The sequence below is a fragment of the Geospiza fortis genome, unplaced genomic scaffold (assembly GCF_000277835.1).
Source record: "Geospiza fortis unplaced genomic scaffold, GeoFor_1.0 scaffold217, whole genome shotgun sequence".
NCBI classification, from domain to species: Eukaryota; Metazoa; Chordata; class Aves; order Passeriformes; family Thraupidae; genus Geospiza; species Geospiza fortis.
This window is the reverse complement of record NW_005054392.1, coordinates 2277472-2305233: the sequence shown is the minus strand read 5'-3', so window position 1 is coordinate 2305233 and position 27762 is coordinate 2277472. Positions and strand designations below refer to the sequence as shown.

Sequence of the window (27762 nt, the reverse complement as noted above, 5' to 3'; positions counted from 1 at the left end):
TGTGTGTGTGTGTGTGCGGGTGTGTGCGTGTGTGTGCGCGTACTTGATCCGCGAGGAGGTAACAGGATTCTTCGTGTTCAAAACCAGTGGGCTCTTAGCCATTAATCTCCTTCTCCTGCTGTCATTACAGACACTTCCAAAGTCAGATACCCGCGGAGAGCCGCCGGCTGCGTTTCACACGGCGGCTCTCCCCGAGCCCCGGGGGCTCCGCGCCGTGCCCGGCCGGACACAGGGCTGCCCGGGGAGCAGCCCCTCGGCTCCTTCCGCCGGGAAGGGAGAGCGGGATCCCGCGGCATCGCCGCTGCCAATCGGTAGTTGGCATCTAAAGTTTCATTTACATTTATGAAAGTGGCGCTCCGAGCCAAGCGGGCGCGGTGCTGCCGGCTCCGTACCCGCGGGCAGGGCTGGCAGCCGAGCACACGGAGGGACGCGCTCGGTTCGCGCGTGGCGGTGGGAAATAGCTGGTGGTCACAAAAACCCTGGGACGCACGCTGAACCAGACAAGGGAGCGACCTGGCCGGTTCCAGTTTTAAGTATGAAGTCATGCTAGAACAGTAAGGAACGAGTATTTGCAGTTTTCTGAGTTTTGTTTTACGTGTTTCATTTGCGGAGACTAGAAAGCGTATCTAAGGTAAACTAATCAGCAGTTTAGATTTAGAGGGAGTTATACAAAGAATGTATGTTTTCTGTTTGGCAGATAGATTTTCTGGTCTGACCTCGGAGTTTGATGTTAGAAGCGTGTACTTTGCAATAAAGCTCAGGCCGTATCTTTGTTTCGTTTCCCTAACACTCAAAAGAAGTTTCGTAAAATTGCTGCGGGTTTGACTCTTCCCCTAGCATTTCTGAAAATGCTGCCGAATAACAAATGCTTGCATGCTTGCAATATATATCATACTGTGAGTAAAGTGGAAATATAGACTGACATTTCTCTCTCTTCCTGGTGATTCTTTCTCTGTTTGACATCTAACATTAGCTGGGCTATGTCTGAAACAGCTCTTTTTGCCTTTTTTTTTCTTTTTTTTTTACATGCGGTATTTATGTTACCAAATGCTCTTCAACCAGATTTGATAGAAATGACAGTAGAGTGTGTTGACGAATCTTTTATGTATCTTTGTTCAGATAATTTGTATGCAGTTATTAATTGTTACATGTATATGGTGGTACTGATAATAAATTTAGTTGAAGGTTACTCTTGCTGGATTTGTATTTATTAATGGCCTCACAACACTTTGCAGTATAAATTTATTCTGTGTGGGTAATGTCAATGGAAGAAATAAACCCTAAACAAGCAGTGTATCGAGTACAGCACTGGGGGGTTCTTAGTTAGTTGCTGTTCCCAGTCAAAATATTTCAAACAAGGCAACTGTAGAAATACAGCTATAGATAGTATCATGTGGCATAATTTTAGCATCTGATGCAAGTGTTAAAGTTTAACTCTTTAAACTTTTTGCAACTCTTTAAACTTTATGCAAGTCCTAGAATTAATGTTAAACATTGGCATTTGGTGAGGGAAGGGTACCTGTGCCTTTCCTTGATGAACTGATGGTATTGGATGATGTTGTGTGCAATCCTCCAGTGTTAAAATTTAAAAAGCATTTTACTCTCTTAAATATGCAAGTTACCACAGAAAGAAAAAAGATATTAGTGGAATTTCTGTTGAACGCTCTAGGACACAGCTATCCAATTTTTTCTGTGCTATCTTTTTCCTTCTTGAAAGTAGGGATTTTATGAACTCAGGGTAATGCAGGTCTCCCTTTTTATAAGGAGGCTTTATTCAGCATACTTCTATATTGCAGCTGCTGATCATATTTCATAGAGCTGTTAAAGCACTTAAAACCTAAAATTAGGTACTGTCTGGTAGTAAATATTTCAAATCACTCCTTGAAGAAACGGGCTTAAAAAAGAGACATTTTGAAATATATCATTGAGAAAAAGTAATCTTGCATTGCTTTTACTCAGTGCAATACCAATCTAAATCACTGATTTCAGCACAGTGTACTTTTTCGTTAAGTTTTCTTAATCTCCTGGATTTTTATTGTGATTTTATGCTGGCTTTATTTGATATCATAACCAGCTACTTTGCTCAAGCTATGTTTATGATGGCAACGCTTGAATTAACAGGTGTCGAATTAACTTCTAACATACCTGTGCTTCCAGTGAGTATTCTTGTGATACTAAGAACTTAAATGTAAGTTTCCTCGCTTCCTGGTGTGCATGTTTCTGGCTGTTAGTTGCAGAAGGTGCACATTTGCTTTTTTCCAAATTTTGGATGAGTTAATTTACAGATTATTTACAGTATTTTCCAGTTGGGGGGTGGGGTTTTTTAGTTGAGCATAGGAGTACTTGCTCACTAGCTTTCATTTTTGGTACTGTCAGTGTTTGCAGGAAAAATGCAAGCAGAGGGACATCAGACTGACAGACATATGTCAAATTGATAAGTATTTTTAAAGCTTTTTGGAAGTTCACCACTAAACCAAGTCTGGTAGCAGCAACACTCAGATGTCTTTGCTTTTTTCTTTGTACATGAGAATCCAGTAGTATTTCTGCTATCTAATATATCTGTAATCTTCTTGACATTTTGTGTTAAAAAATCCCAGCATTTATGGCATGCAACTGGAAGAAGAGTGTTGATATTCAGTCATTGATTGAGAGGTTTATAAGTACACCTAATAAGCGCTATTTTTCTTTTTCGGATTTAAATATTGTGTAAATGTGTGTCCAACTTAACCTTTTTCTGTCATTGAAAAGCGCTAATTGATCTTGCTGACCCTGACATAATAGTATAGTTTGATATTCGAAACCTTTCAGCTTTGGCATGGCCTTTTTACCACCCCTGAAATTTCAGGGCATGATTCTACTGAAGGTATAAACGGCTTCTCTTTGAAAAATTAAATAAAAATAGTTATTAAAAATAAATTATCGTCTTTTAAAGTTAGTTGATGTTTTACCTATCAAAGCCTCAGGCTTTACAATATACATTAAAAACTTTCTGAGGTACTTGTATGTATTAGGTGACATTTTAGACGTTGCTGTACAGAAATCAGATTTTTATGAAATAAATTTTGGCCAATTTCTGTGTTGCAGTGTTATTAAATCTGTCATTAAATCAGAAGTGGTTAAAGGAACTTGGACGCACTTTGCAATGCAAAAGCTCAGATAAGAAGAGCACTCATATGTCAAATAAATAATAAAACCGATTTGAAAAGGCAGCAAAACTCACATTTTTAGTCTACATTGTAGTTTGTGATGCTGCCAGAAGGATTGCTTTTGGAATGCCTGTAATATAGGACCTTAAAGGCAAAAGCTATTTTAAAGAACTTTCTTCTTTTTATCTCCAAGCCTGAAAAATGTGTTGAATAGCTGGCTGCCTTTTTGTTTTAACGTTAAACAGTGAAAATTACTTTGATGATTGATTATCCTATATTGAAATGTATCACTGGGCAGTCTCAGTCACAGGATTGTATAGGCTAGTCATTAGGCTTTTGAGCAAAATGTCAAATGCTAATGGCTGTCTGAGGAATACTAAAGTTTAAGCATTTAATTTTCAATTTGTTAAAATTTTCCTTATTTCTCCAAGGGAAGATTATAATGACTAGTGATTATCTTCAGAGCTTCTCACTCATAAGCCAGTCAGACTTTTTTGGTTTTAGGCTGTTAGGCTTGGGTAGTAGACACTAAAGTTTGAGTTAGGCTGCAGTTACCATGGATTTGAAAATAATTAGTTTGGAGGATTTCTATGCATAAATTAATTTGGAGATCTATGTCTTTTTCCTAGAACTAACTAAATAAATACTATTACAGTGACTTTTCACTGAGCAGCTGTCTGTAGACGTGCAGCGGAGGGCAGTTCTGTTGGATGTAATTTAAATGCTGTCTCTAAAGAACTCAGTCTGCCTGGGCTGACTGAATACTCTCTTTGCACTAGGGTTGTGCCAGGCTATACAAAATTTGACTAATTTGGAGCAGAAAATTACAGAAAAGACCTCCCAAGGCAACCTGAAAAATATTCACACAAAGACTGATTTTTTTTTGCATAGATGTTAACGTATTAGTTACGTGATTTAGTTAATGTGCACTAGATTTTTTGGCAGCATTAAAATGAAATACTATTGTGATGTGACCCAGTATAAGCTCACATTCTCAGCAGTGAAAAATTACTGCTGCCTTTTTTTTTTAATTGGATAGATCAGCAAGTAACTAGTCTACTCTTGACATATATATAATTAAACCACAAAAACCTACTTTAAAATACCATGGAAGGTCTGATTTAGACCATAAAAGTAAAAGAAACACAGAGCTGAGTTTGCAATTTTTCAAATAATTCTCCTCTATGACTATGTGTATATAACTATTGAAATCAATGCTGGTGCATGAGGTAATTGGAAACTCAACTTGATGTTTTGTGCCAGATCCTTAGCTGTTGCAAATTGGAGTAGGAATGCTGAAATTACTGGAGTGGTCTCACATTATGCCAGATGAGTATCTAGTCCTCTATTCTTAGTTCAGTCTGCTCTTTTGGTGGTGTATTGCAATGTACATTATATATGTGAGATTATATGCACAGAGAAGTGATCCTGCGATACTTAGGAAAATAAAAAAGAGAGCTAAGTGTAAATGTCCAAATTATATTCTTTTTCTTCCTTTCAAGGCATTTTCATACTCCTATGTTCGAACATTTTTTTTGTTGCATTTTATACATGACCACAGAAATGCCTTTTACAGTAACTGTACTTTTGAAAATGATGCAGTTAGAAATATTGCTAATTGCCTGTATTTTTTAAAAATTCTTTTAAGGCAACATTGTTGCTCAAAGAAATGAGTAATTAGGTTGTGCTTATTCAGGGACATTTCATGAATTCCAAGCCTATTCAATTAAAGGCATGAAGTCCATATTAAATCCCATCAGGATGTTTCTTTTTATTCACTGTAGTATATTCCCAGAACATCACAGAAAATGAAGTTTACCTTACTCCCAAGAGAGAGCAGCTAAACCAGCTTCTGTACACTTCAGTTTATGCATCCTGACATCATGCTGCATATGAGGTCTTTCTTCCAGCTTTCCTGAGTGTCCCAGCGTAGATGTGGTCTCACAAAACCAGGCACAGCTCAGGGAGATTATGCACATTTCCTCGCCAAGTTCTAGCAATGCAACTCAGACTCAACCTAGCATTTCTGTTCTGGTCCTCTTAGCACAGAGAACTGGTAAGTTGAGAACTAATAGGGCTGAATGATGTAGAAGTTTTTGCAAATGCAGTGACTATATTCTGGGATAGGGTCTTGAAAATAACATTTCTTGTTACCCCAAGGCAAGATTTAAACTGTGGTATGTTTTCCAAATAGGAAGATGAAAGTACTTTTCCACTCAGCCACCCATTTATGTTTATTCTAATCTGGCATGGTAGAAGGATGCAATATAATGATCAAATTAATTTTTTTTTCAGTTAATTGCACCTTCAGAGAAGGAGTTTTTGTGTTCAAAGTGTCATCTGAATCCTGTGCTCACTGTGCAGCAGTATGTCTGGGAGTTACCTGCAATATGAGGCGTTTCAGCTGAAATGGCTAGATGATGTGTTTCCTAGTGATTTCTGGTATCTAGTTAACTATGTTTCAGCTTGTTTTCCAATTTTCTGACTAAATGATAGTCTGATTTCTCCAAGGGCTAGATAAGCAGTCAAATTTTTGGCATAAAACAAATGAAATAGAAGGGTTTTCTCCCTGGTAGTTGTGAAACTGCCCAGCTTTTTGAAGGAAGTCCAGGATTGGAACAACAGCTTGCGAGATGCTGTCAAATCGGGACTAAGTCTGAAATAGTTTGATTGTAAAGTCTGTAGCAAGAGATCCAGCATTTTGCTCTTTTTACATCATTATCTAGGGGTATTGGTTCGTATAAGCATCAATAGCAGTAACCTCATCTGAAGTCCTACCTCCAGCTGCGGAAGTTTCCTGCGGTAGAAGACAGAAAAGCGTGAAGCCATGGTCTCACATTTGGTGGCAGCACTTCTAAAGCAGCCCCTTGGCCCGCCTCTGCCGGCCACTCATTTAAGTTGGATCCACTCTTGCTGTGGTTCACAAACAGCTGTGCTGGCAGCGAGGCAAAGGTCGGAATGAGTGGCAGCACCCGAGCTGCTGAGCCTGGCAGCGGTGCTGCAGAAATAGCTGCAGAACCACAGTCTCCGTTACCTAATCTGTCACTTCTATTAACTGAAGTGCAGGGTCAAGTCTGTGGGATAGATGGAATTTTTCAGAATGAAAACATTGTCTACAAAAATCATCCCTTGATCTTTAATCAAAAGGTTGTGTTCATGCAGGGATTTTTGACTAAAATCGAAGTAGCTGCAAATAATTGGCAGATACATGTGCAAGTTAAAACAATAGGAAAGTACTGAGGCCTTTGGAGGGGACAGCTGTGATTTTCTTGAAGGAAGTTCAGACGTGATACCAGACGACAGAACTTTTCCAGATCTTTGCACTGCGTCCAAAAGCTGGGCTTGCAGGGAACAGGCGGAGCATAACTCCTCTAGAAGTGGGACGTCACTGCCAAGGGCTCGTGACGGCTGCATTCTTTTATCACTATTCCTGGGGAAAGAAGTGCAATAATTTCTCAGAAGTGGCCATTACATAGCTGTCACTGTAGACAAGTGCTTAATTTATGGCAACTATTTTTTATTAGTCTCCACTGTCACAAAGTATTAACTTACAGGCTATCACGTTCCAAATGCCTTTTTTTATGTTGTTCCCATATAACACTGAAATATGCATACTGTACTGCATCATGGGTTTATGAACACTCAAGCAAGCCAAACCAGTGATATTATTTTTGATGTGAGTACAAGTTTGATTTCCAAAGATAAGTGTAGTGATGTAATAAAGTTCTGTAAGTCTGTCTTGGGTTGACATGACTTTTTGATTAATAAAGTTGAGGGATACAAGATCAACTTGGCACAAATGAAATGGATTAAACAGCAAACTAAAGCATAGATTTCACAAATAGTTACCTGTTAATGAGTCCTTAAAAAGCGTGTTATTACAAAGGGTTTTTCAGGGGGCAATCATCAAATCAAAACCTATTTATTATTTTACCAGTGACACCAAGATTAGTAAGTTCTACAAGAAGTAATACCCTTGATTAGAACAATTGCTGACATAATAAAGGATATTTTTCTTCTTACAAACTTCCTTATACTTCTGTTGTTAGACTGTAATGCCTAAAGTACTACTACTACAAAGACTGAGGGATGGGTAAATAATGACGAGAGCAGATTGATGAGAATAGTCTGGCTCATTGAGCAAACTGAAAGCAAGCAAACAGTATGTACTTCACTACAAGCCAGCAGTTTATAAAAAAAATTAAAAAAACAACAAATGGAGGCTATAGAAAATTATAATGATGGTATTGTAACCAAAAAAAGGAGTAGTAACTTAAACTAAGTACTCAGCGGAGTAAGAGGGGTTACATAAGCAGTGTAGGTAGTATGGGTGCAGCTACTAATGCAAAGCTGTACCCTTTCTTAGCTTTAGAAAGGAAGCTTTAAAAAATTGGATGTTTCAGATTTAAGAACAGAGGAGTAATTAAACATTGGAAGATGTTTCTTCCAGGGAATTAACAAATTTTGGTTGATTAAAGGAGAATGTAACATAGTTTGATCACAGCTAATAAATATGTAAATGAGGAAATGTGGTAAAGGATGCATTGTCAAAGCAGTTGTTTTCATTAAAATCTGAGAATACCTGTTTTTTACAATTACTTCATGTGGCACACTTAGTGATGGCTCATAGTAAAAGAGATTTGCCTGTAGGATTGCAAGCTGTTCCATGGATGTCGTAACATTTCAGTTGCCTGTGGGGACTGCTGATGGGCCAGGAGCCGAAATGAGTGCAGACAGCTCATGTGAGGATCAGCAGCATAAAAATGTAGATTACACAGGACATCTGGTATGGGTTTTGCATTTTCTTTGTGCTGGACAAAGGTAGTACATAGCAAGTTTTGTACTTTCAGTCATTGTGTTCTGATGGTTTCAGTTTGACTTGATGGCTGGGGCGCAGTAATAATTTTTCTGTTCTGTCAGAAAGCACCTGAACTGCATGATGGCACCAGAAAGAGTTCTGTATTCTGGGACAGTTCTGCATTCACGCTTTTTGTTTTCCACTGTTCATGGAATGAAGAAATAGCAGTTTCAAAATGTTCCATTCAAGAATTTCATGTGAGACACTTGGCAGTAACAGGGATAGCAGTTGCTGAGCAATGACTCTCACACCTAAAAAGAATGGGCATGCTCTAAACTTCCTTCTTCATCAGGATGTTTCTAGTATGCCTAGCAAGTAATTTGAACTTCTACAGTAACTCTGATTACATCCTCATAGTGCTGAATACACTCTTCAAAGTGTGGTATGATTTTTAAAGCAGGTAAAATGAATAGGTAGGGTCACAGCTTTCATGATATCATGTCGCTGGAATCTTTGCATTAAGTTTTTCAGCCTTGTAAAATGGCTGTTTGGTTTTACCTTGTGGATATGTTAATTTCTATGTTCTCTTAAATTCTAAAATGTTTCTGTTTTAGAAATAACCTTTATTGTTATTTTATGCTTATTTTTGTCACAAGGTTTTTGAGGGTTTTTTTATGTGTAAAAGGTAAATTAGACATGTGTTTTAGGGAGAGGGAATAAGAAATAATTAATATTTTCAAGTTGACAGTGTGTCTTTAAATATTCTAGCTAACCAAGTATAGACTTGCTGTTTTCAATGGCTTTTTTAAATTTTAATTGAAATGTTTTCTTTGGTTTGTTCACAGCTATTTCTACAAAAAGGGAGAAGAAAACTGTCTCAGAAGTTAAGCAAAATACTTTGTCTAGTAAAAACGAAAATTCTTCTCCCTCAAAAAATCTAGTTGTTTAAAACATTGAAATGGCCAGCTAGTAGGAAAATAAAACAAAAATTTTAATTAGAAAATTTAAAAGAGTATGCTTCTATCTGTGGCATCTTTGCATGACTTGTTTGGGTTTTGTTTCTTTTCCCTGGGAACCACCTTTCTTTTCTCTTTATTTTTAGGGGAACACTGTGGGATTCTAGATTAGATTTGTTTATAAATTGAGGCCAGAAACTGTATCAGCATTTGTTTTATTCATTTCTCTCTGGAAAATTCTGTAATTGATTAATTTGGAATGAGATAGATGAAGTCTGTGTAACTGCATGCCTTATCTAAGCAAGAGTGAGGAGGTGTCACTGCTGGGAAGCCCCCAGGCATCAGTGGATTTGTAGCTCTGGTCTCAATCTTAGTAATTTCACAGTGTGTTGTATGTTGCTAGGATAAGGGAGGTATTGATGGGGTTAAAATTCTGTATTCTGAAATTCTCAAAGTTGTTCATTACACAGGTATGGGATGGGAGAGGTGGGAATAGTAGGGGAATCAGTTTTAGTTATATTTGGGTACTTGTAAAGTTGATACCCAGAGCTGCAAAATACAAATGCTGCACCAACATGTTCTTTTACAAAACTAAAGTAAATGAGATCCAGTGCTTGCAGTTGTTTGCCATTTGCCAGGAAGTCTTTCTGTTTCCCCCTTTTTTATTTGTTGCTGTATGATGGTAGAATCAGCAAGCAGATCTGTCACAGACCCTTTCTGTTTCTTACCTAGTTCATGTACATAAGTGATGCAGGGACATTATGGTCTGTGTTGCTCTGCTTCTTTTGCTTTGGTGCCAGCTTTTAGTATCAGATGTTTTTGTGGTGCTATGACTTGTTTCTGCTTTGGAAGTACCTGATGTAGAGTGGCAATACCATCTTAATTTTTTTAATAAAATGTCCACAAATGCTACACAAGCAATGCCACCCTTCAGCAAAATCAGTTCAAGGAAGCAAATTACACTATTATATAGCATAGACAATTATACAAATATTAATTGAAGACCATGCAGAGTTTGCAAGACTGTGTCTAACAAATGTATAGTGACTTGCATGAAAGTCAAAAATTTGGTTTGAATTTTGAGGAGTTGTCAGTGTGTTGCGGTTTGGTGGCATTAATTTTGTCTGCTTTGATTACTGGATTTAATGTCTGGCATGAATTCCCTTTCTCAGAAAGGAAGGTGGAAATAACAAGCTATGTCACAGTTACAAATTTATTTTTTTTCAGGAGAGGGAGAAGGTAAAAGGAAACTAGACAAGCTCAGAACTATAAATGTGTGGTGGATGTTGAAGATCCCATGCCTGTTCTTAACATGCATCCTAACCCAAGATCTGAAGATAAATGTTGTGTTAGCAGGAACAAACACTATTTCATCTCCAGCAGGGATTGTAGCAAGACTCTAAATCTAGTAATGTCTGACATCACACCTTGAGGCTTATTAATTTCAGAAGCACACTTTCTATATACATTAGAATATATGCCATATACCCAGCTTAAACATGTTCTTATGCACATCCATGCTGGATATGTGCTGGGATGAGGACACTGAATGGATCCTAAAGGGTGTCCTGTGCAGCCCCCTCCAAGTAATCCACACTCTGTCACCCAAGTATTTACTGTGAAAATGAAGACTATTTGTAGAGAAAGCAGCTGGGTGGGTCCATTTGCTTTTCAGCTCATCCTGGAAATTCCTCCTGTATTCCTTCCCTGTTCACAACAGGGTATGTGGCTAAAATAGGATATTCATCTGTGTTAAGTTGTATGAGTTGTTTTGTGAAATCCCAGCATAATTAAGATTATCCAAAATAAGGGGTAATCTTCCCTCTCTGTTTAAGCAATGCATCTTCAAATGCAAATCAATGTAGGCAGGTGCTCAGCAGAGCACAAAACCCAGGGAAGGCTATTCCATTCCATCAGGGCTTGCTGGAGCTAACATTGGTGGTACATGATGTTATGGCTTGCTGTCCTCTCCACCGCATACCAAGGGCTCCGGGTGAGGAAGGTGCTCCATTTTTTGGAAGTCGCTAACATAGAAGTGGGAACTGGATGTGCTACAAAGGCTTCCAGAACACTCTAAAAATTCTCTGAGTGTAAAAGTCTCATCCTCAGCAAGCTAAGAGTGGACTGAAATCAAACTGATCCAAAGACAGCCATATTTAACCCTCTACAGAGGAGGCCCAAGGAAGGGAAAAAAAGTATTAGAAGAAGAGGAAGGAAAAGACTATATTCTCATTAATTCTCTAGTCTATGGAGCACGATTTGTTTCTATAATAAAATAGGAGTTTTTCAGGAGGCTCATGTTACTCATAATGCTATCAGATAGTAGACATCAGCTAAGGAAAGGGCCTCAGCTAAACCTAAAGACACATGCAAAATTCCTGAGCCATTTCTGCTTTCATCAAGAATCCTTCTGGAATAAGAAAAGTAAAATTTGAGAATTAAAATAATTTTAAAATTCTGAATATATGTCTGTTCACCTGCCTGTTTTCCTCAGGGAAGAATTTGTGTCCCTGAAAAGGTCATACTGTCAGGATGGCTTTGTTTGGCAGACAAAGTTGAAGTTCTAATAAATCAGCATTTGGTTTCCTTTTAATTTGGGAAATTAAAATGATATACTATCTTTTTCAACATACTTTATTTTATCAAGTACATTTTATCTTTTTCACATTTATATTTTATCTTTTTTACATTTATAATTTATCTTTTTTACATGAGACTTTCTGTGATAGGCATACAGACAACCAGAAGGATGTTTTCTTAGGTAGGAAATTACTGAATATTAGGTAGTGCCTGTTTGTTACTGCCCACTCCCTTTCCCCTGTTCCTTCAAAGAAACAGGTTTCATGGGAAACAAATAGCATGAAATAATCTAATTTAATGAGATTGCAGTGCATATACACTAGTTTCTTGTACTGATTCTAAAGCAATTTTCTCATTACCTGCCTTGCCTAATCTTTCACAGTGTCTTGAATGTGCTTTATTCTACTCAGATGTTCTGTAGGAGTGGTGCAAATCCAAAGTGAGACTTGACTGAGAGACTGTGAGAGTTTGGGCCCTGGAGCCCGTCCTCACTGATTCACATCCTGCATTAATTCAGTGGCAGCTATCAGCACTAAGTGCCATAACAGATTGCTGAAGTTGAGCACTAGAAAATAAGAAATTGCTCTATTTGTAACCACTGCTGTCTTAACATTTTGACTCCCAACCTGTGGCTGTGACAGAAATGAGTTTTTTGTGGCTGAATGAATTGTGTAAACCACAGCAGCATGCTTCTGCTAGGCTTATTACCAACATGTTTCAAAGTGTGTGAAACAGTGTGGCATATTTGCCTGGGAACAGGAAATTTCTGAACTATATTGCCAGAGCATCACATGATACAGCCTTGGAAGAACTAGGGAGCATCACGTGATATAATCTCAGTAGAAGTAGGTATTCTTTAGAGTAAACAGAATAAAAAGAATGTGAAAATGTGTCCAAGACTATTATAATGTGAAAAAATGTGGTAGAAACTGAGGACAATGCTCCCCCTGCCCCTGATTTTCATTTCAGAAGAGTAATTCCACGTGGCTGAAGAGAGGACTTTTGCAAGTTTTTGTGTTGAAGTGGAATGGGAGAGATTTTTTGTCTGATGGCCAAACTCCTCTTCCATGTGATGGATTCTTGGAGATCCATATCCCCATCTGGCCAACTGGAGCGACTGAAGCAGCCTCTGAGATACTCTTAGGAAACTTCAAGTGTTTTAAGGCTCTTTTTTACCTGTGGGTCCCCAAGATTCAAATCCTATCTTGAGCTTGTGGAAGCTGCACCCCAGGATCATAGCAGACATCCTATAGAAAATGAAATTGCATTACATTTTCAGTCATTTATAAAGCAGTGTGCAGCAGATCCTCAAGTAGTTTATTTTCTTTAACTTATGTGTGTATCTCTGGAAGGAAACACATGTTTCTCCTCACGGTCAAGTCCTGGAAGTTGCAGTTTAAATTTGATGAAGTGTTTTATTCCCCCAGATAAAAATAAATAAATAAAAAATTAGATTTAAATGCATTTGTTGATGAGGAAAGTCAGGAATCCTCCTAATTAAGACATTTCTTAGAAAGGTAAAATTTTTATCTGGGAGCATAAAACACTTCATCAGTTTTAAAGCCACATCTGCAAGGAGTGGGTAAAGAGGAGAAACAGACATTTTTCTTCCTTCTGGCTTGTCTGTGAGTTTAAGACTTTTAACAACAGTTTTAAAAATATTTAAATCCAGTGAGAAACACTTGCAATATAGTAGGGATAAAAGTGCCCTCCCTCCCTCTGTTTTTAATCTGGTTCTCTTGATGGAATAAACTACGAGGTTGAATTGGTAACTGGATTATTGCCTCATAAAACAGCACGAGGTTACTATTATCCTTTAATTTTATATATTTATTAGGGAGTAATGTTGGTCTTATTTAAATCACTGACTTCTCTAATGGTTTTTCTCCCCTTTTACAAATTTATAAAACTAAACCCTAAAGGATTTGGTCTAAGTGCAATTGGCATAACTGCCATTATAAAAATCTTTGTGTTAGCAGTTGGTTATAATCAGCCACTTTAACTGGGCTCAAAATGAAGCAGAATTTAGCTGTTGATAGGTAGAATAATACTGATAAAATATTATTTCTGAATTTTATTTCAAAAAGCTCAATTTCCAGTAAGAACTTCTGAATTTTGAGTCAGTGTAAAGATGAACAGCAGTGCCCTGGAAACTTAAATTTAGCACATTTGTGCAAATGATGTATGAAACATATTTTGTATTTCTGCAAAGACTTAAAGAAGCTTGTCTTTATCTTGAAATTCAGTAAAGTATCTTTGAAAATTCATGAAAGTTAGTCTTTTATAGAAGGTGACTAATACAAGTGTCATATTCAGTGATGTATTCCACCTGAATTTTGTGACACAACACGTACTGTGGGTGAATCATTGGCAGTTCTTAGTAGTAAAACTCCTATTGGATTTGTGTCATCATGATGTATTTAAAATTTTGATACACTGGGTTTATTTTTGGAAAAATGTGACATCCATTGGTTGATCTCAGAGTGCTGTGATTAAGCATCCGTCAATAGGGAAGGAAACATGGGTCTGTCTGTCTGTCTGTTCATAGCTCTGTAGCTGAGTTATAGTTGAGCTTTACACAGAAAGTGAAGTATCTGCCACCTTCAGTGACTGACTGACAGAATTAGAGCATTTACTGTTTGAGTGCAAGCTAAGTACATATATGTACTGACTTTTCAGTCAGTATACTTAGAAACTAGTCAAATAATTTGCTACAAATTTTGTATTTTGACCATTTTTTTCTGAGAGCAATCTTACCAGTGCAATCTTACCACTGCAATAACATGAACACTACAACCTTTTAATTAAATCAAAGCAGATTTTATGTTTAAGTTATTAATGGAATATTTTAGTATCAGTCAGAATCATCACTGTGCTTGCAGTTGCCTCCTTCGATTGGGACTGCTGCAGGCAATGCCATGTAAAGCTGCTTTCTCTTAAAATATTCACTGTTCATGGCAGGCTCCTTTCTAAAAATTGCCTATAGTGGGTATTTTAAAGAAGCCCTTCAATTCCTCTTTTAGCTTCATTGAACAAAGACTGCAGAAGATGTTTACAAACACAGGAGTGTGGGCTCCACATTGACCAAAAAGTAATGGGAAGTGATTACAGTTTTGGTGAAGGCATTGTGGGGGAAGACATCAATGTCTTGGATCCCTCTGAAATTGAAAGGAGATTAAAACCATTTAAAAAAGCATGAATTATTTTCAGCTGTATGATATGGTGAAGTACATGCAACAGGATTTTCTTGAAATTTGTCTTTTCCTTCTGTAACGTCGTAGCAAAAATTAGTGAAATGTGAATGAAAATAGTTTTGAAACTCAGGCAAGAGGGAAGAAAGACAGGAGGGTGTCATTTGGTGTCAGGAAAAATCCAGGTGAAACTTGAAAGCAAAGTAGACTGAGGCTGTGCATTTGTGTGTGTTCTAGAAAATATCCATGCAAAACAAAATTACTTTTGGGGAGTAAGTGGAGGTATGGCAAGTAAGTGGCACTTGAGATTAAGAGAGGAGGTACTCACAGGGCAATGCAGGGCAGTGGGTGAGAATATGTGGGTGCCATGGGTTGTCCCACACAGGTTCCATGGGTTGGGTTCCTTTCAAATACTCTGCAAACGCCAATACAGCTGTCCATGTTTTACCCTTGGTTGCATTTATTAGTGCTTGCTGGTCAGAATTTAAAACAGAGATCCATAATATGTTTATATTATTGAGCAGAGTCCATGGTAATTCCTTGTGGTGCCTTCTTGATAAACAAATCTAGGTAATATTGATAAGCAAATCCAGGATGTTTGGGTTCCTTAACATATCTGTTTACATATTGGTTTTTTTTAATGTAACATGAGTTTTGGTTAATGATATGATTATTGCATATATGAAACATCTCTGTCTTTTTTTTTTTTTTTGTTCTAAATGATGCAAATTTGCTTAACTTCAAAATGGATCTTTTCTGAGAATGGGGATTGTAAAATAATAGTGTGGCTTTATAGTTAGGGTTACCATGATGATTCACAGGCAGAGCTCCTGGAAAATAGAATTTCCTGTTGAAGATCTCCATATTTGATGAGAATGATTCACCCTATTAGAGAAGGTATAGATGTAGCAGATAATTAGGATAATGTCTATCATTTAGCACTTTGTAGGGAGCCGCTTGTTAGAAACCACTTTGTGTATTTAATTTAATCCTAAAGGAATTTAATGAACCTTAGAGAGGGGACTTCATGCTGATAATTGCATAATAACCTGTTTTTATGCCAGACACTTAATGGCTAAGAGGTTATCATTAAATGTGTATTAAGCAGGTCTGTTCTATAACTGTCTTTCTAAGATGTTCTCAAGGGTTATCATTTGTTGACTACTTAAACAGCTGCCTGTATTCAACATTTTACCTTTATTGGTTTGTTTTCAGAGCTATTTTTTCTCTTGAAGGAGTCAAAGAAAAGTTCCTGTTTCTGTTGGTATATTTTAGATAGTTCCCAAAATAATACTGAAAGTGTTGGAGCACTTTACATTAAAATAATCTTCATATGGGAAATTTGCTTCAGGTTTTAGTGAAACCACAACCTCCATTAGGGTGTTTGTTTATTGCAGATTTGTCTTAGAAGTGAGGACCATAAATTAACATGTTGTTTTTTAATCTTCTCTTTTAATTTAGACTGCTGAGCTGTAAATTGGAAGGAAGATAATTTCTGCTTGTGGAAGAAAAGAAAGGTGAATAACCTCAATGGAAGACTCTCAGGATCTAAGTGAACAGTCAGTAAGTATAAATGTTGCTAAATTAAATGGAATAAATTGAACTCTCTTCAACCAAGTTGTGTGAAAGGATTTTACTTTGGATTTGAAAATTATAGTAAGATCTGGGGAAATCTTCTGAGCTCCTAGTTTTAAACCTTTTAGTTTGTACATTAAATGGTAAAAGTGGTTTTAATCTTTTTTCCCTGTTGAAAGGAACAAGATCTTTGTTATGTAAGATTTTGCGGAACTGCAATTGTTAGAAGGATATAATTAAGCTACATTGGAAGAATAAAATGTTAGAAACATGCACAATGGTGTGCCTTGTTCAAATAATTGCATTAAAATGTATCTCCATAGTGGTCTGTCAGTTTTTCCAAATCAAGGGTTACCAAAAACAGAAGCAAAATATTTCACATGGTCTGACTGGCAGATGACATACACTAATTTTTTCAGGATTCTCTTGGATTTCAAGGGGATTGTGAGAATTGGTAGTCTATCCCCTGTCCCATGTCAGAGACAGATTTTTCTTTTCACTGATGACATTTCTGGGAAAAATGGGGTGGACATTTCTTCTCGTTTTTCCTTTCTTATTTTTCCTTGCCTTTAAGCATATCTTCTTCAGATCTCCTCACCACCAGACTGCAGTTCTGAAGGGACAGGAGGCTCTGCGCAAATTCAAAACTATCTGGGCTTGCCATCCAATGTATTGGGCTTTTTAGCCCCTTAATTTTCTGCTGTTTCTTACTGCTCACAACAGGGACACATTTTGCCAGTACCATGATTCCTACGATTCTCAGCTTGGACTTAGTGTACTAAAGATGAACAAAGGGATTTAGTATTTCTATTTCTGACACGCTGAAGGAGGTTATCCGTGCAATAAACTTGAAAAGTTTGAATATATATATATTTTTTTTTTTTTAGAGACTTTTATGGGTAACACAAGTGCAAGTAAGTGGGAAGAGTTGCAGTGTTTCTAAAATGTCAGTAATTTTCTTTAATAAGGAGTACTTTGCTCCTGGCTGGGTAGCTCCTATCTGAGACTTTATCTTGGACTAGAGTTTTATTACCGATTTTAAATGGTACAGGACTGGAAAGTCTTAACAGTGTCTTAAGTCCCCATGGTGGCACTACCTGGGACAGCTGCACATATTTATGTATTTAAAGTGTTCCCAAGCAAAACTTTAGAGCCTGTAAAAGCTACATGGCTTCATAATTTAATAAAGTTTTATAAAGGTCATAAAAGATTAGGCAGAAGTTCATCTCTTGTAGTCTGTGAAACACTTTTTCTGTGGAGTATTCATGGTGTGGTTATTAATAGGAGATAGATGAGCCAGTTTAACTTACTGCAAAAAGATATTTCCATTGTAATTAAAGCGTTTTTGCAACACTGGATGCCTGATAAATACATATTTTAGAAGCAATTTTACTACCCCATCATCGTATAAGCTCTGTAGTATTTCTCATAATTCCTACATAGCTTTATGCTACATGTGAAAATGGTCTGCAGATTACCAATTGAGGTGAAATCTGTGCTGTGTTGCATATGAATGTATGATTTGCTGTCTTTTTGCTAGTGTCACAGAAAGTCATGATTCCAGACAAGTTTATTCTTCTTACTCTTCACTAACAGTGTCAGAACTTGAAGGCAATGGGTGGGAGAGCCATTTCATCACTCCCTGTATCCAGGTGGGCACTGAGACTAAAATCTCACCTAGAGCTTGGGCACTGTCCTGGGAATTGTGTGAGGCCTGTTTGCCTAGAGCAGGCACTAAGCCTTCATTTCCCAACTTCAAAAGCCATTTCACTGTTACATCATGGTTAAACTCATCTCTTAGCCAATTTTCAAAAAAAGAAAATAGCATCTCTGGCTTAGTTCCTTAAAAGCCACAGGGCATGTCTGTGGGCTAGAGATCTCAGGAAGCAGGAGGCTTTGGTGGTTTAAACTCTAAGGTATCAGACGTATCTGCTTGAAGTGCAGCTGTGTTGTTTTGTACTGGTTAATGCATTTTATACTGGTTAGCTCTGGGCAGTTTCTGCCCATCAGGCAGGATTTCTAATTCTTGATGTGTTAAAGGAGCATAAGTACTTCATTCCAGCCTCAAAATTTCTTTTGGCAGTTAAATGCAGAATATTTAGATCATGAAAATTCATGGAGCATAAGGACCTAGCCTCTGTTGCATGTGTATTAGATTGTGTGAATAAGCATGAGTGCGAGACCTGTGCTCAAACTTGTGCTGATACCTTGGCTTTGAATAGTCTAATCCTTGGTCACTTGAAAGACTGCCTTTCTCTGCAGCTGGGATGGGTTAGAAGGTGTTTGCTTTTGCATGGTGTGTTTGATGGACAGTTGAGTTTTCTAAAGAGAAGGATTCCTTTATTGGATTAATTTCCCAGGGAATTCTGTTGAAGAATCTTTCATCTTTGGGAAAAGAAGCCAGGCACAGTTCCTTGGTATAGTGAACAAGAATAATTTTCAGGTTTTTATTTAAAGAAAGGAAATTATTCTAACTTTTGAGAGTAGATCATCCTCCTGAAGCATGATATACTGTAGTGTAGCTTTTATTCTGACAGTCTTGTCTCTAAGTTTTAGATCACTATTATTATTTTAACTCAAAAAAATACACCAATAAGAAATGATTGGTCTGTGATTCCTATCCTGAAAGTATATCAGTTAGGTGAAACTTATATCATCATACCTAAGAGCAGTTTCACAGCATCCCTGTTGCCACATGAGAAATAAATTATTTCCCTTTTGTCTCAGTGCAATGACTGCATGACCACACACTGCTTCAGGAATCTGTGCTACCCTGTTCTCAGAGCCTCTGAAGAGTTGTTTTTGACTGAATTGAGCAGCTGCTGTTTTCTGAGATGCCAGCTTGATTAGATGTAATATATATATACACACACATATATATACATACAGTATATATGTATATGTCAGTAATTCATTTCTTTTTCCTATTTTTGACCAGAAGTCTGTCTACTTGTCTAATTGTTGTACTGTAGAGCCTCTGTATTGGGAAACCTCTCGTGCCCCCTTTCCTCTGCCTTCTCCTTGTTGGCAGAGGTGGGGGAATCAAGTCTTAAGATCATTCAGTGAGAAGAAGAGCCAGAATCAGAATAGAATTTATTATACTTTGGCTTTCCTGTCTCTACTCACAAGTGAATAGGTGAATGGCTCTATTTTGAAGACCAGCAGGAAAATGATGCAATTCACTAGCTGATGCAGAGTGAGCTGGGATCCATCAGGCGCAGCTGAGATCCAGTGGATCCTTGCAGTTGGCATGGAGCAGTCTGGGGTGGGGCCTATCATGCTACTGTACTTTCTAGGGTGGGTGTGTATCCAAAAAAGCTCATAACTCTCTTTTCCTTTCCAATTAAGATGCAGAATATATTTGTACATCCATGCATGGAATTTTCTTCTACATTATGGAAAGGCTCAATTAATAGTATTCTGAGTCAGAAAGAGGAAAATAGTAAGACAGGTATTGCACAGATAGAAGAAAATAGCCAAATGGTCCTTTTCATTTTCTGGTGTGAGGTTTGTCACCACGTGCAGGCTACTACTTACCAAGTGAAAGAATACTTAAAACCACATCAATTTGTCTTACATGGACAGGTGGAGCTATGTTTAAGTTCTACTTGTTTTGAAATGGAAGAGAAGGAAGTTTTACAGATCTTGTATTCATGAAGAGTCTACCAATAGGGAGACAAAAGTTTTCAGGATTGGTCTTGGAGATGATGAATAAAACTATAATTTTTTTAGCACCTGAATAGTCCTCTGCTGTGCTTCGGTATAGCAGACATACTTAGGATTTTGAGAACTACAGGTTTACACTCTTTATTTTGTCTCTTTTAGTCATCACTTTCTGTTCAGTCTGTATTAGTAGAAGAAGAACAATTTGGCTGCTAACTTGCTAGTTTAGGGTTTCAAAGGGCCTTATTAGAAACTGGTGTAATTTCATCCCCTGGCCCTTTTATATAACAGCCTGCATATTTAGATTACTTCATTTTAACCTAGAATTAAACAATAGATTGCAGTGCTGTAGGACAGGACACTAGCAGATGTGAAGCTAAACCTGAATGAACTGGTTTTTATTTTTGTGACATTTGGACAATCATCCCCCTTGTGCCCTGGGTAAGTTATTTGTTTTTTATCAGATTGTACAGACTGTTATATCTGTTACTTGCATTTATGGCCCACTTGCAGATGGACGATCCTTAGCAACTTTTTTGGACAGTTTTGTTTCCCCATTTTTGTTTTGTTTTAATGTGTGAAGCTGTCAGATGTGATCCCTTTGCAGATCAGTTTTCAGCTGCAGCTCTTTCTCTGTTGCATGAGCCCTGTACCTGCAGCATTTAATCTTCTCCATATCGGGGGTGGGCAGCCTGCTAGTAGTTCAGCTGGAGCTCATTGCAAAGAAATAAAAATTACTTTTAACTCTTCACCTGAATTTTAAAATACTTTCACTGTACTGCATTGCAGCACAGCATGTTGTGGTTCTTATCTCTGTTATATCAGTATTAGTAGGACTTGGATTATTACAGGCAATTCATCTTCTCAGGTTAGTGATGTAGCTTGAAAGAGACATGGAAGTTATCTGGTCTAGCTTCTGGTCATGAAATGGTGGCAGTATGCACAAATACTTCAGTTATGAAAGCAAGGAACACTTAAGATAGGTAAGTGAAAAAAATATGTATGTAGTAAGAAAAAAATAGTTTTCTTGATGAGAGATTATATGCTTTTAATTAAAATCAGTCATTGAAGAAAAATGCCATAACTTTAACTCAGCTGTAATAGAAAGTAGTGGAAAACCAGGCTGCCTTTTTGAAGGTTTATTTCAGAGTATTATTGGGAATTGCTTAGGTATTTTACTACCTCCTTTCTACAGACACAGTAACTGGCACAGAGAGGTGGTTTGCCATAGAGGATCCAAAATTGTCACCCATTTTGAATTACAGTAGATAACAAATAAAATGTAACGCCATAATTCCTTGTCTCTCATCTAATAGGAATTTGAGGTAGAAACATCAATGTTGTTCTCTCTCAGCTGTAAGACCTTTACGTATGCAATAACAACTTCTATGAACACACTTCTTTTTTTTCTCTTTCCTTTGTGCTCTACCACCTCAGCATTCTGTCATTTCTATACAAAAATCCACCACTGTTCAATTTGAAGGCACTTTTTTCAAACTACATAGTAGTTTTATATATATTTTATTTCTGTCATTTACCAAATGGGACAGACCAAATGAGGCAGCACTCAGAAGCAATTAATGCATTTTGACATGCAGAATAAACTGAGTAGACTTGTGTGTGGTGTGAATTGCATATCATTGGAGAAATTGTTTGGCGTGAAAGATACACATGTTCACTGTTGACATGCATGTAGTAGAAACGTGCATTTTTTCTAAGTTGATTAAAATTCTAATTTGAAAGCACATTCCTTTAGAAGCTAAGTAAGCAATCTCTTGAAAATGTATCCAAGAGAATTCTACAGAATAATATCCATGGCTTGTAAACTTGCAAGATGGGATGAGAGCAGGGTTGGCAAACAGAAATGCTCCTATCATTGTCACTGTCACGTTTCCTCTGGTTCAGCTCTCTTCCTGTCTCCTGGAAGATGTTACTGTGTCAGTATCAGAGGTTTAAATGGAAAGACACTGTATGGGCTTTATTTAATAACAAGGAAAACCAATAAAAGAAAATGTTCTGCTGTCACACACTGTCCTTGGACTGCTGACAAGGACTGACACATAGCTACTATATAGCTTGTTATGGTTGGTATTTCTGGCTCCAGAGAGGCCCCAGACTAGAATTTTAGGGATAGAACTACTTGGGAAAATTGCCACTGCCAGAAGCTACATCAACTTTCCTCAAGGGGTCTGCACAGGGTTCTCCAGGCTTCCTGGAGCATGAAATTCTCTATTACTGGTGATGTAACAGCCCTGATGTGATATGGATAGCAAAGGTGACTTGTACTGTAACAGATAACACCACTAGAAAAAATAATGACAAAAATTTGAAGATAAAAAAAAGTTGTCAAGGCCTGAAAACAGGGCCAGCTTAGACCTTCTCTGAATCTTCCACAAGGACCTGTTCACCTAAGAAAAGGTTTGTATCTGTGCATGCATACATGCATGATTTGGAACATGTGAGTCAGTCTAATAAAAGTATTATCTCTCTCTATAAATGGTGCTCTTTTAGAATAAATCAGAACCTGACAGACACATTCCAAGCTCTGCAGATGAATTTTGCTTGTAGGATATTATACTTGCTCAAGCATTTAAAATACCACATTTATAGATCCTATACTTCTAATTTATTTTAATATTGAATTTTAACTTACTCACCAAATTTCCAGAAGGGTCCACATTTGACATATTTGTGAATGAAAAATGGAAATCCAAGTTTCATTAGCACAGAGATTGTATATCACCTTAGGCTTCTGATTTTGACAGTGTCCGGGTGGAGTTAACATGTTCAGAAATACTTTCTTCTTCAGTAAAAAGGGGTCAGGGTTTTGTAATGAAAGCAAAATATTCAACAAAATGACAGTAAATCAATCTTCTCTAGATTTTTCATTTTGCCAGGCTAAATGCCCAGTGCCTTCATGCCTATTAAATAACTAAGTCTACATTTTCACATGAAAAGCATGGTTTACACTGAACATACATTAGGTTTCTTCTCATTTGATTATTATGAAAAGTCCAGATGCAGCAGTGTGCTGAAGAATGTGTGGGACTTAGGGGATGTGATTAAGCCCACTTAAATCAATGGGATTTTTCATGCGCTTTAAGTTAGGCATGTGCTTAAATACTTTTCTGGAAAAGACTTGGAAATACAGTACAAAATAAAGGCAATAATTTCAGAAATATTTTACTAGCAAATACATCTGAATGATTTGTAGCTGCAGCTAATATTTATCCAGCATCATGTAACAGTCATGGTTTCTTTCTTCTTGTTATAGTGGCTTTTATCTGAGCTCTACCTACATATCAAGTGGTTGACTTGCAAATCAACTTGTATTAAAAAAGAGAAGAATGACAGGCAGAAATATGAAATAATTTTTAAATAATAAAATTATGCTAGGCAAAGAATCTAATTTCCTATTTTATGAAGTATGTCTTAAACATATTGGGCACATGCAGACCATTAAACCACACTCACATCCTTGTCCTCTCTTATATTTGGTTAAATCTTCAGCAATGTGAAGATGACGTTAAAATCAATGAAATGTTTCGGCTACAGTGAGTGGAAATAGTTTTGCCATAATATAACTTAAGGCAGAATTTTTCCCAGAGGATCCCATTGGAATAACAATTTGAAACTCATGCTGTTTATTTATTTATTTATTAAATAATTTATTTTAAGAATTGTTCATGCTCCTCCATACTCTTGAAAGCAACACCTAATGCTCTATGAGAATATTGTCATGGCAGCATCCTTTGCCTTGTGTTAGCACTTGGACTTCAGCAGTGATTGTGCTTTAGTCAAACAGGTCACCAACCCAAATATGAAGCAGCTTGCATCTGAGAGACCCAGAGATTTGTGTTGGAGTGCTACTCTTACAAAGGCAAGCTCTAGGGGAGAAACTAAGAAACTAGGTGTGTTTAAGGGAAGGCTGAACAAACCTCTTCTTAAATGTGGCAGCAAATCTTGTTTATCGTATCTCTCCCTTTCTTTTTTTTTGTGTGTGATAACAGCAGAGGAATGAATGTTAGTGGACCATGATTTTTTTATTCTTTTAGGTTTTTTTGTTTGGTTTTGGTACTGGAAGCAGTGACTAATGGGATTTCTGTCATGAAAACGAGCATCTTTTCTAGTTCAGGTCTTTATTGTTCCTGTTTTTGTGAAACCTTACTTGGCTTTAAATTTTTATTCTTTGGTCCTGGGCCACATGAATTTTTTCTTTATGTGATTCAGTCAAAGTATACAAGAGAAGGAGCTAAAGAAAACATCACTTATTTCTGAAATGAAAAAGAACGTTTATCCTTTTTCAGTTAGTGATGATGTTAAACAACTTGTACAGGTTTTCAAGTTTCAGTTTGTCATGAAGTCACCTTCCCTGTGGAACTTCTTATGGCTTGCAGAGAAATGTGCTGGGCAGCCACCTGAGCTTTTGGGGATTTGCATAGTAACGGCCCGCAGCCTGTGAGCCTGGTGTTGCTGGACATAGCAGTGTAAATAATAAATTCCATCCAATAAAAAGTCAAACCATGCTTGTAGTCCAAAGTCCAGTAATCTGTGCTTTTAACTGTTTTCAGGGATCCTTTTTACTGACTGTGCAAATAGGATTTGTGCATTTACCCACCCAGATATGATCAAGTGTGAGAAAGAACTTCTCACTAAATGGTGATCCTTACAGTTAGGAAAATCTCTTATTCTTTTTTCCATTCATTCAAAGATTCTTACTCTGTAAAAATTCTTTCAGCAGCCTGTGCCTTGAATGCAGCACATTGCTTTCCCAGCAGTTCAGGCCTTTGCTTGAATGGAATGGGCTCTAATTTCCTCTCCTCCTTTTTGATTTATTTTCTTTCAGTTGTGAAGTAAACTTGACAGTGTGACAATTTTTGAAACAGTGAAATTAATTCTGTACTTAAATGTGTGGAGTATTTCTATCATTCAGTGGGTTTTACCATAAGAGGGAGTAATGTGTTCTGTAGTTAATGGCCAGTTATATTGGTATTCTCTGTTTTGCATCGACCACTATTAACTGCATTTATGTAAACAGCCTGACCCTGACAGGCCCTGATGCTTTAGGGGCACCTGAGCTTCCCTTGCTTTCCCTGGTGGCCATGGACCATTCCAGGAGGCTTTTAATTTCATGAACTGGATTCACTCAGCCTTCACCGCACTGGACACAGGAGCCTCTGTTCTCAGGGAAGTCCAGCACACAGGAAGAGTGAATGCTGTGCAGTCAGTCAGATGCTGTATACAGGGGTACAAGTGTTCAGGACCTTGCATCCAGCTACAGTTTCCCTTCACATACATTTAATCAGTTTCTAATACACACACTGAGATACTGGTTAACAGCTTCCATTATCTATCTATTTACTTTTCAAGATATTAGTTACTCAGGCTAAGCTCAAGTCATTAGCACATTCACAAGTTCAGTTTATGCTAAATAATCTTAAATAATCTTAAATAATGTATTTGTTTATATCTTTCTGTATGTTTTTTTCTTCCATGTAGCAATAGTGGTTGGGGTGGTGCTGGAGCTTTGGTGGGCTATGGACATGCAGATATCCTGCTGTTTATCCTGTGGTCTAAGTGCTTGTCTGCCATGTTCTGAAATTCATTGCCCTGGTTAAACAGCTTTGATAATGAGTTTTAGTGGGTTTTTACTGCATCAGTGTAAAACTGATGATTAACTTGTAGCCTCTGTAGTGTAGCACCTGCATCTACAAGTTTCATAAAAATAAAACTAATTTTATCCCCTCATATCATATCTTTGAAGGTGCAAGATTGAGTTTGTCATTTCAAATTGAATGCTTATTAATAACTGTAGTAAATGATAATTTAGACCATACTCTTTGGGGCATCACAAGTGAATATCATAGGCTACTTGTTTTCAAGAAGCTGATTCCATATTGCATTTCATGCATAACTTGTTTTTAAGTCAAGGAATCCAGAGTTTAATTAATTGAAGGAAAATTTTACATTTTCCTTGCAAGATAATAGATTTAATCTGAAGATAACTGCAAGTTGAAAGTAGAAGTAGAGGAAATAGTCCTTGTAGGATCAAGGGCAGTTATGTGATGCACCACTGGCTAATTGTTCAAAAACCCTTCAGTTCTTCTTAGTACTAGGGTTCAACAATACTCAATTTTGATAAAAGCAAACACATGAAGACTTAACATTGACCTGAACTTCCCAGGTTGAAATAATACCTAATTTTAGATTTAGCAGGGTAGAATTAGCAAATATTTTGAGAACTTTATACTGAACTATTTACTGAAAATCTCCTCGTTCATGTAATTAAACTGTGTTTTAAAACATGTCTATGGAAGCAGTGTATTGCAATAATGTTACACTTCATCTGCTTTTCTGATGCTGCTGGATATCTTCTGTTTTAGACATTAACCATATAAAGAGTTCCGCTGAAAGTCCTGGTGTTGTGCTGTGATAAATAAAACTGAATAATTGCATAACAAGGCATTTACCTGATATAATAGATTTGAAGAAGTGACTTGTTTCTAGTTGATAGTCTATAGATCTGCTTTGTATTATTTTTTGTCTAAATACCTGTGTATTGATAAAAGAAGACTTAGAATTGCTTAAAATATAGGCACTTGGAAAATTTTGTAGCAATGCAGCTGCAGTTAACCAGTTACATCTACAAAAATGGAATGGAAATCTAGAGCCTGATTCCAACATAGTTACGCAGCTGTAAAATTAACCTATTGTTGAAAGTAGGGTATCAAGCAGAGCTGCCATCCAAAAAGCTTATGTCAGCACTTAAAAAGAGAAGGTGAAAAGAAGTATGTTTAGATTGTGCTAATCACTACTTTCATGTTCTGTGGTGTGTGGGAAATTGTGTATTTTTTCAGACAAGGAAATCTTGATGTGGTCAACATGCTAAAATAGATAATAATAAAAACCAGACTATGATGTCAGGAAGCTTGTACTACATGATCCTTAATGGATGGATGAATTCCTCATGCCTACCATGCAGGTCAATAAGATCTCTCTAAAATTTTGTATCTACATTGAGTTCCATTTGTAACTGGTCTTGCAATAATATTCAGTCAGTACTGCAGATATGACCTGATTGTGGATCTGTAAATCAATCTGCAAAATTCAGCATGCTTACCTGTAGGACTATGGAGCTGAGAAATAAATGTAATTATCCCAGGGGCAGTGCTATATTCCTTGCTGTCTGGTTTCACCTAACATGATGTGCACTGAAGAGAAAGGATGCCAGATGGCTGGGAAAGAGCGCATCCCAGCTTCTTTAAAATCACCAGTTACAGAAATCCATCTGGCATATGCCAAGAGCAGGAGCTGACCAACTTGCTGTCCTGTGATTTCCAGCAGTCTCAAGAGACTGTTCTTGGGGTATTGAGTGAATATGTGATGCAGTGCCCAACCAGGAGCACTGGAGCATTTCAAAACATCTGAACTTTTCAGCTGAGTGCTTTACAGTCTTCAGAAATTATACTTGCTCATAACATGGTTTCAGAAAAAGATAAGAAAAATATCAACATCTGTAATACTTTCCTCAGTTCTCTTGGAAAATGTACATTTTCAGAGAGGAAATCATCAATGGAGAGTATACATAGGAGTGCATGGGTTGTGGGTGATTATCCTGCACATTTTCAGTGCTGAAAGAAAGCAAAAGATGGAAAATAGCATCCATGGGGAAAAAGGTAACCAACTGTGTAAATGATGAGTGTGAGGATACTTTGACCAAATATATACAGTAATGTAGAAAAGTAAAATGCAGCAATGCTGCCTGCTGGGGTGAATAATACAGACAGGTCTCCTTAGTTGTTGGTTTCACTAAGCCACTGTGTTTACTCTTCATTTTTTATACTTTCAGTGTT

The 27762-nt window shown here is 37.2% G+C and overlaps 1 protein-coding gene across 11 annotated transcripts in view; it reads left to right on the top strand.

Moving 5' to 3' along the window:
- The window catches only part of EYA4 (EYA transcriptional coactivator and phosphatase 4), a 144121-nt gene that overhangs the window by 1409 nt on the left and 114950 nt on the right, over positions 1-27762 (top strand). For 9 of the 11 annotated variants that reach the window (XM_031060833.1, XM_014308914.2, XM_031060834.1 and 6 more), the window contains exon 2: positions 16133-16234. In XM_031060833.1, coding sequence (XP_030916693.1) covers positions 16202-16234 — 33 coding nt within the window. In that variant the 5' untranslated portion in view covers positions 16133-16201. Of the gene's footprint in view, positions 1-244; positions 312-16132; positions 16235-27762 lie in introns of those variants that run through there. The other 2 variants (XM_031060831.1, XM_031060836.1) reach the window with 2 other exon arrangements.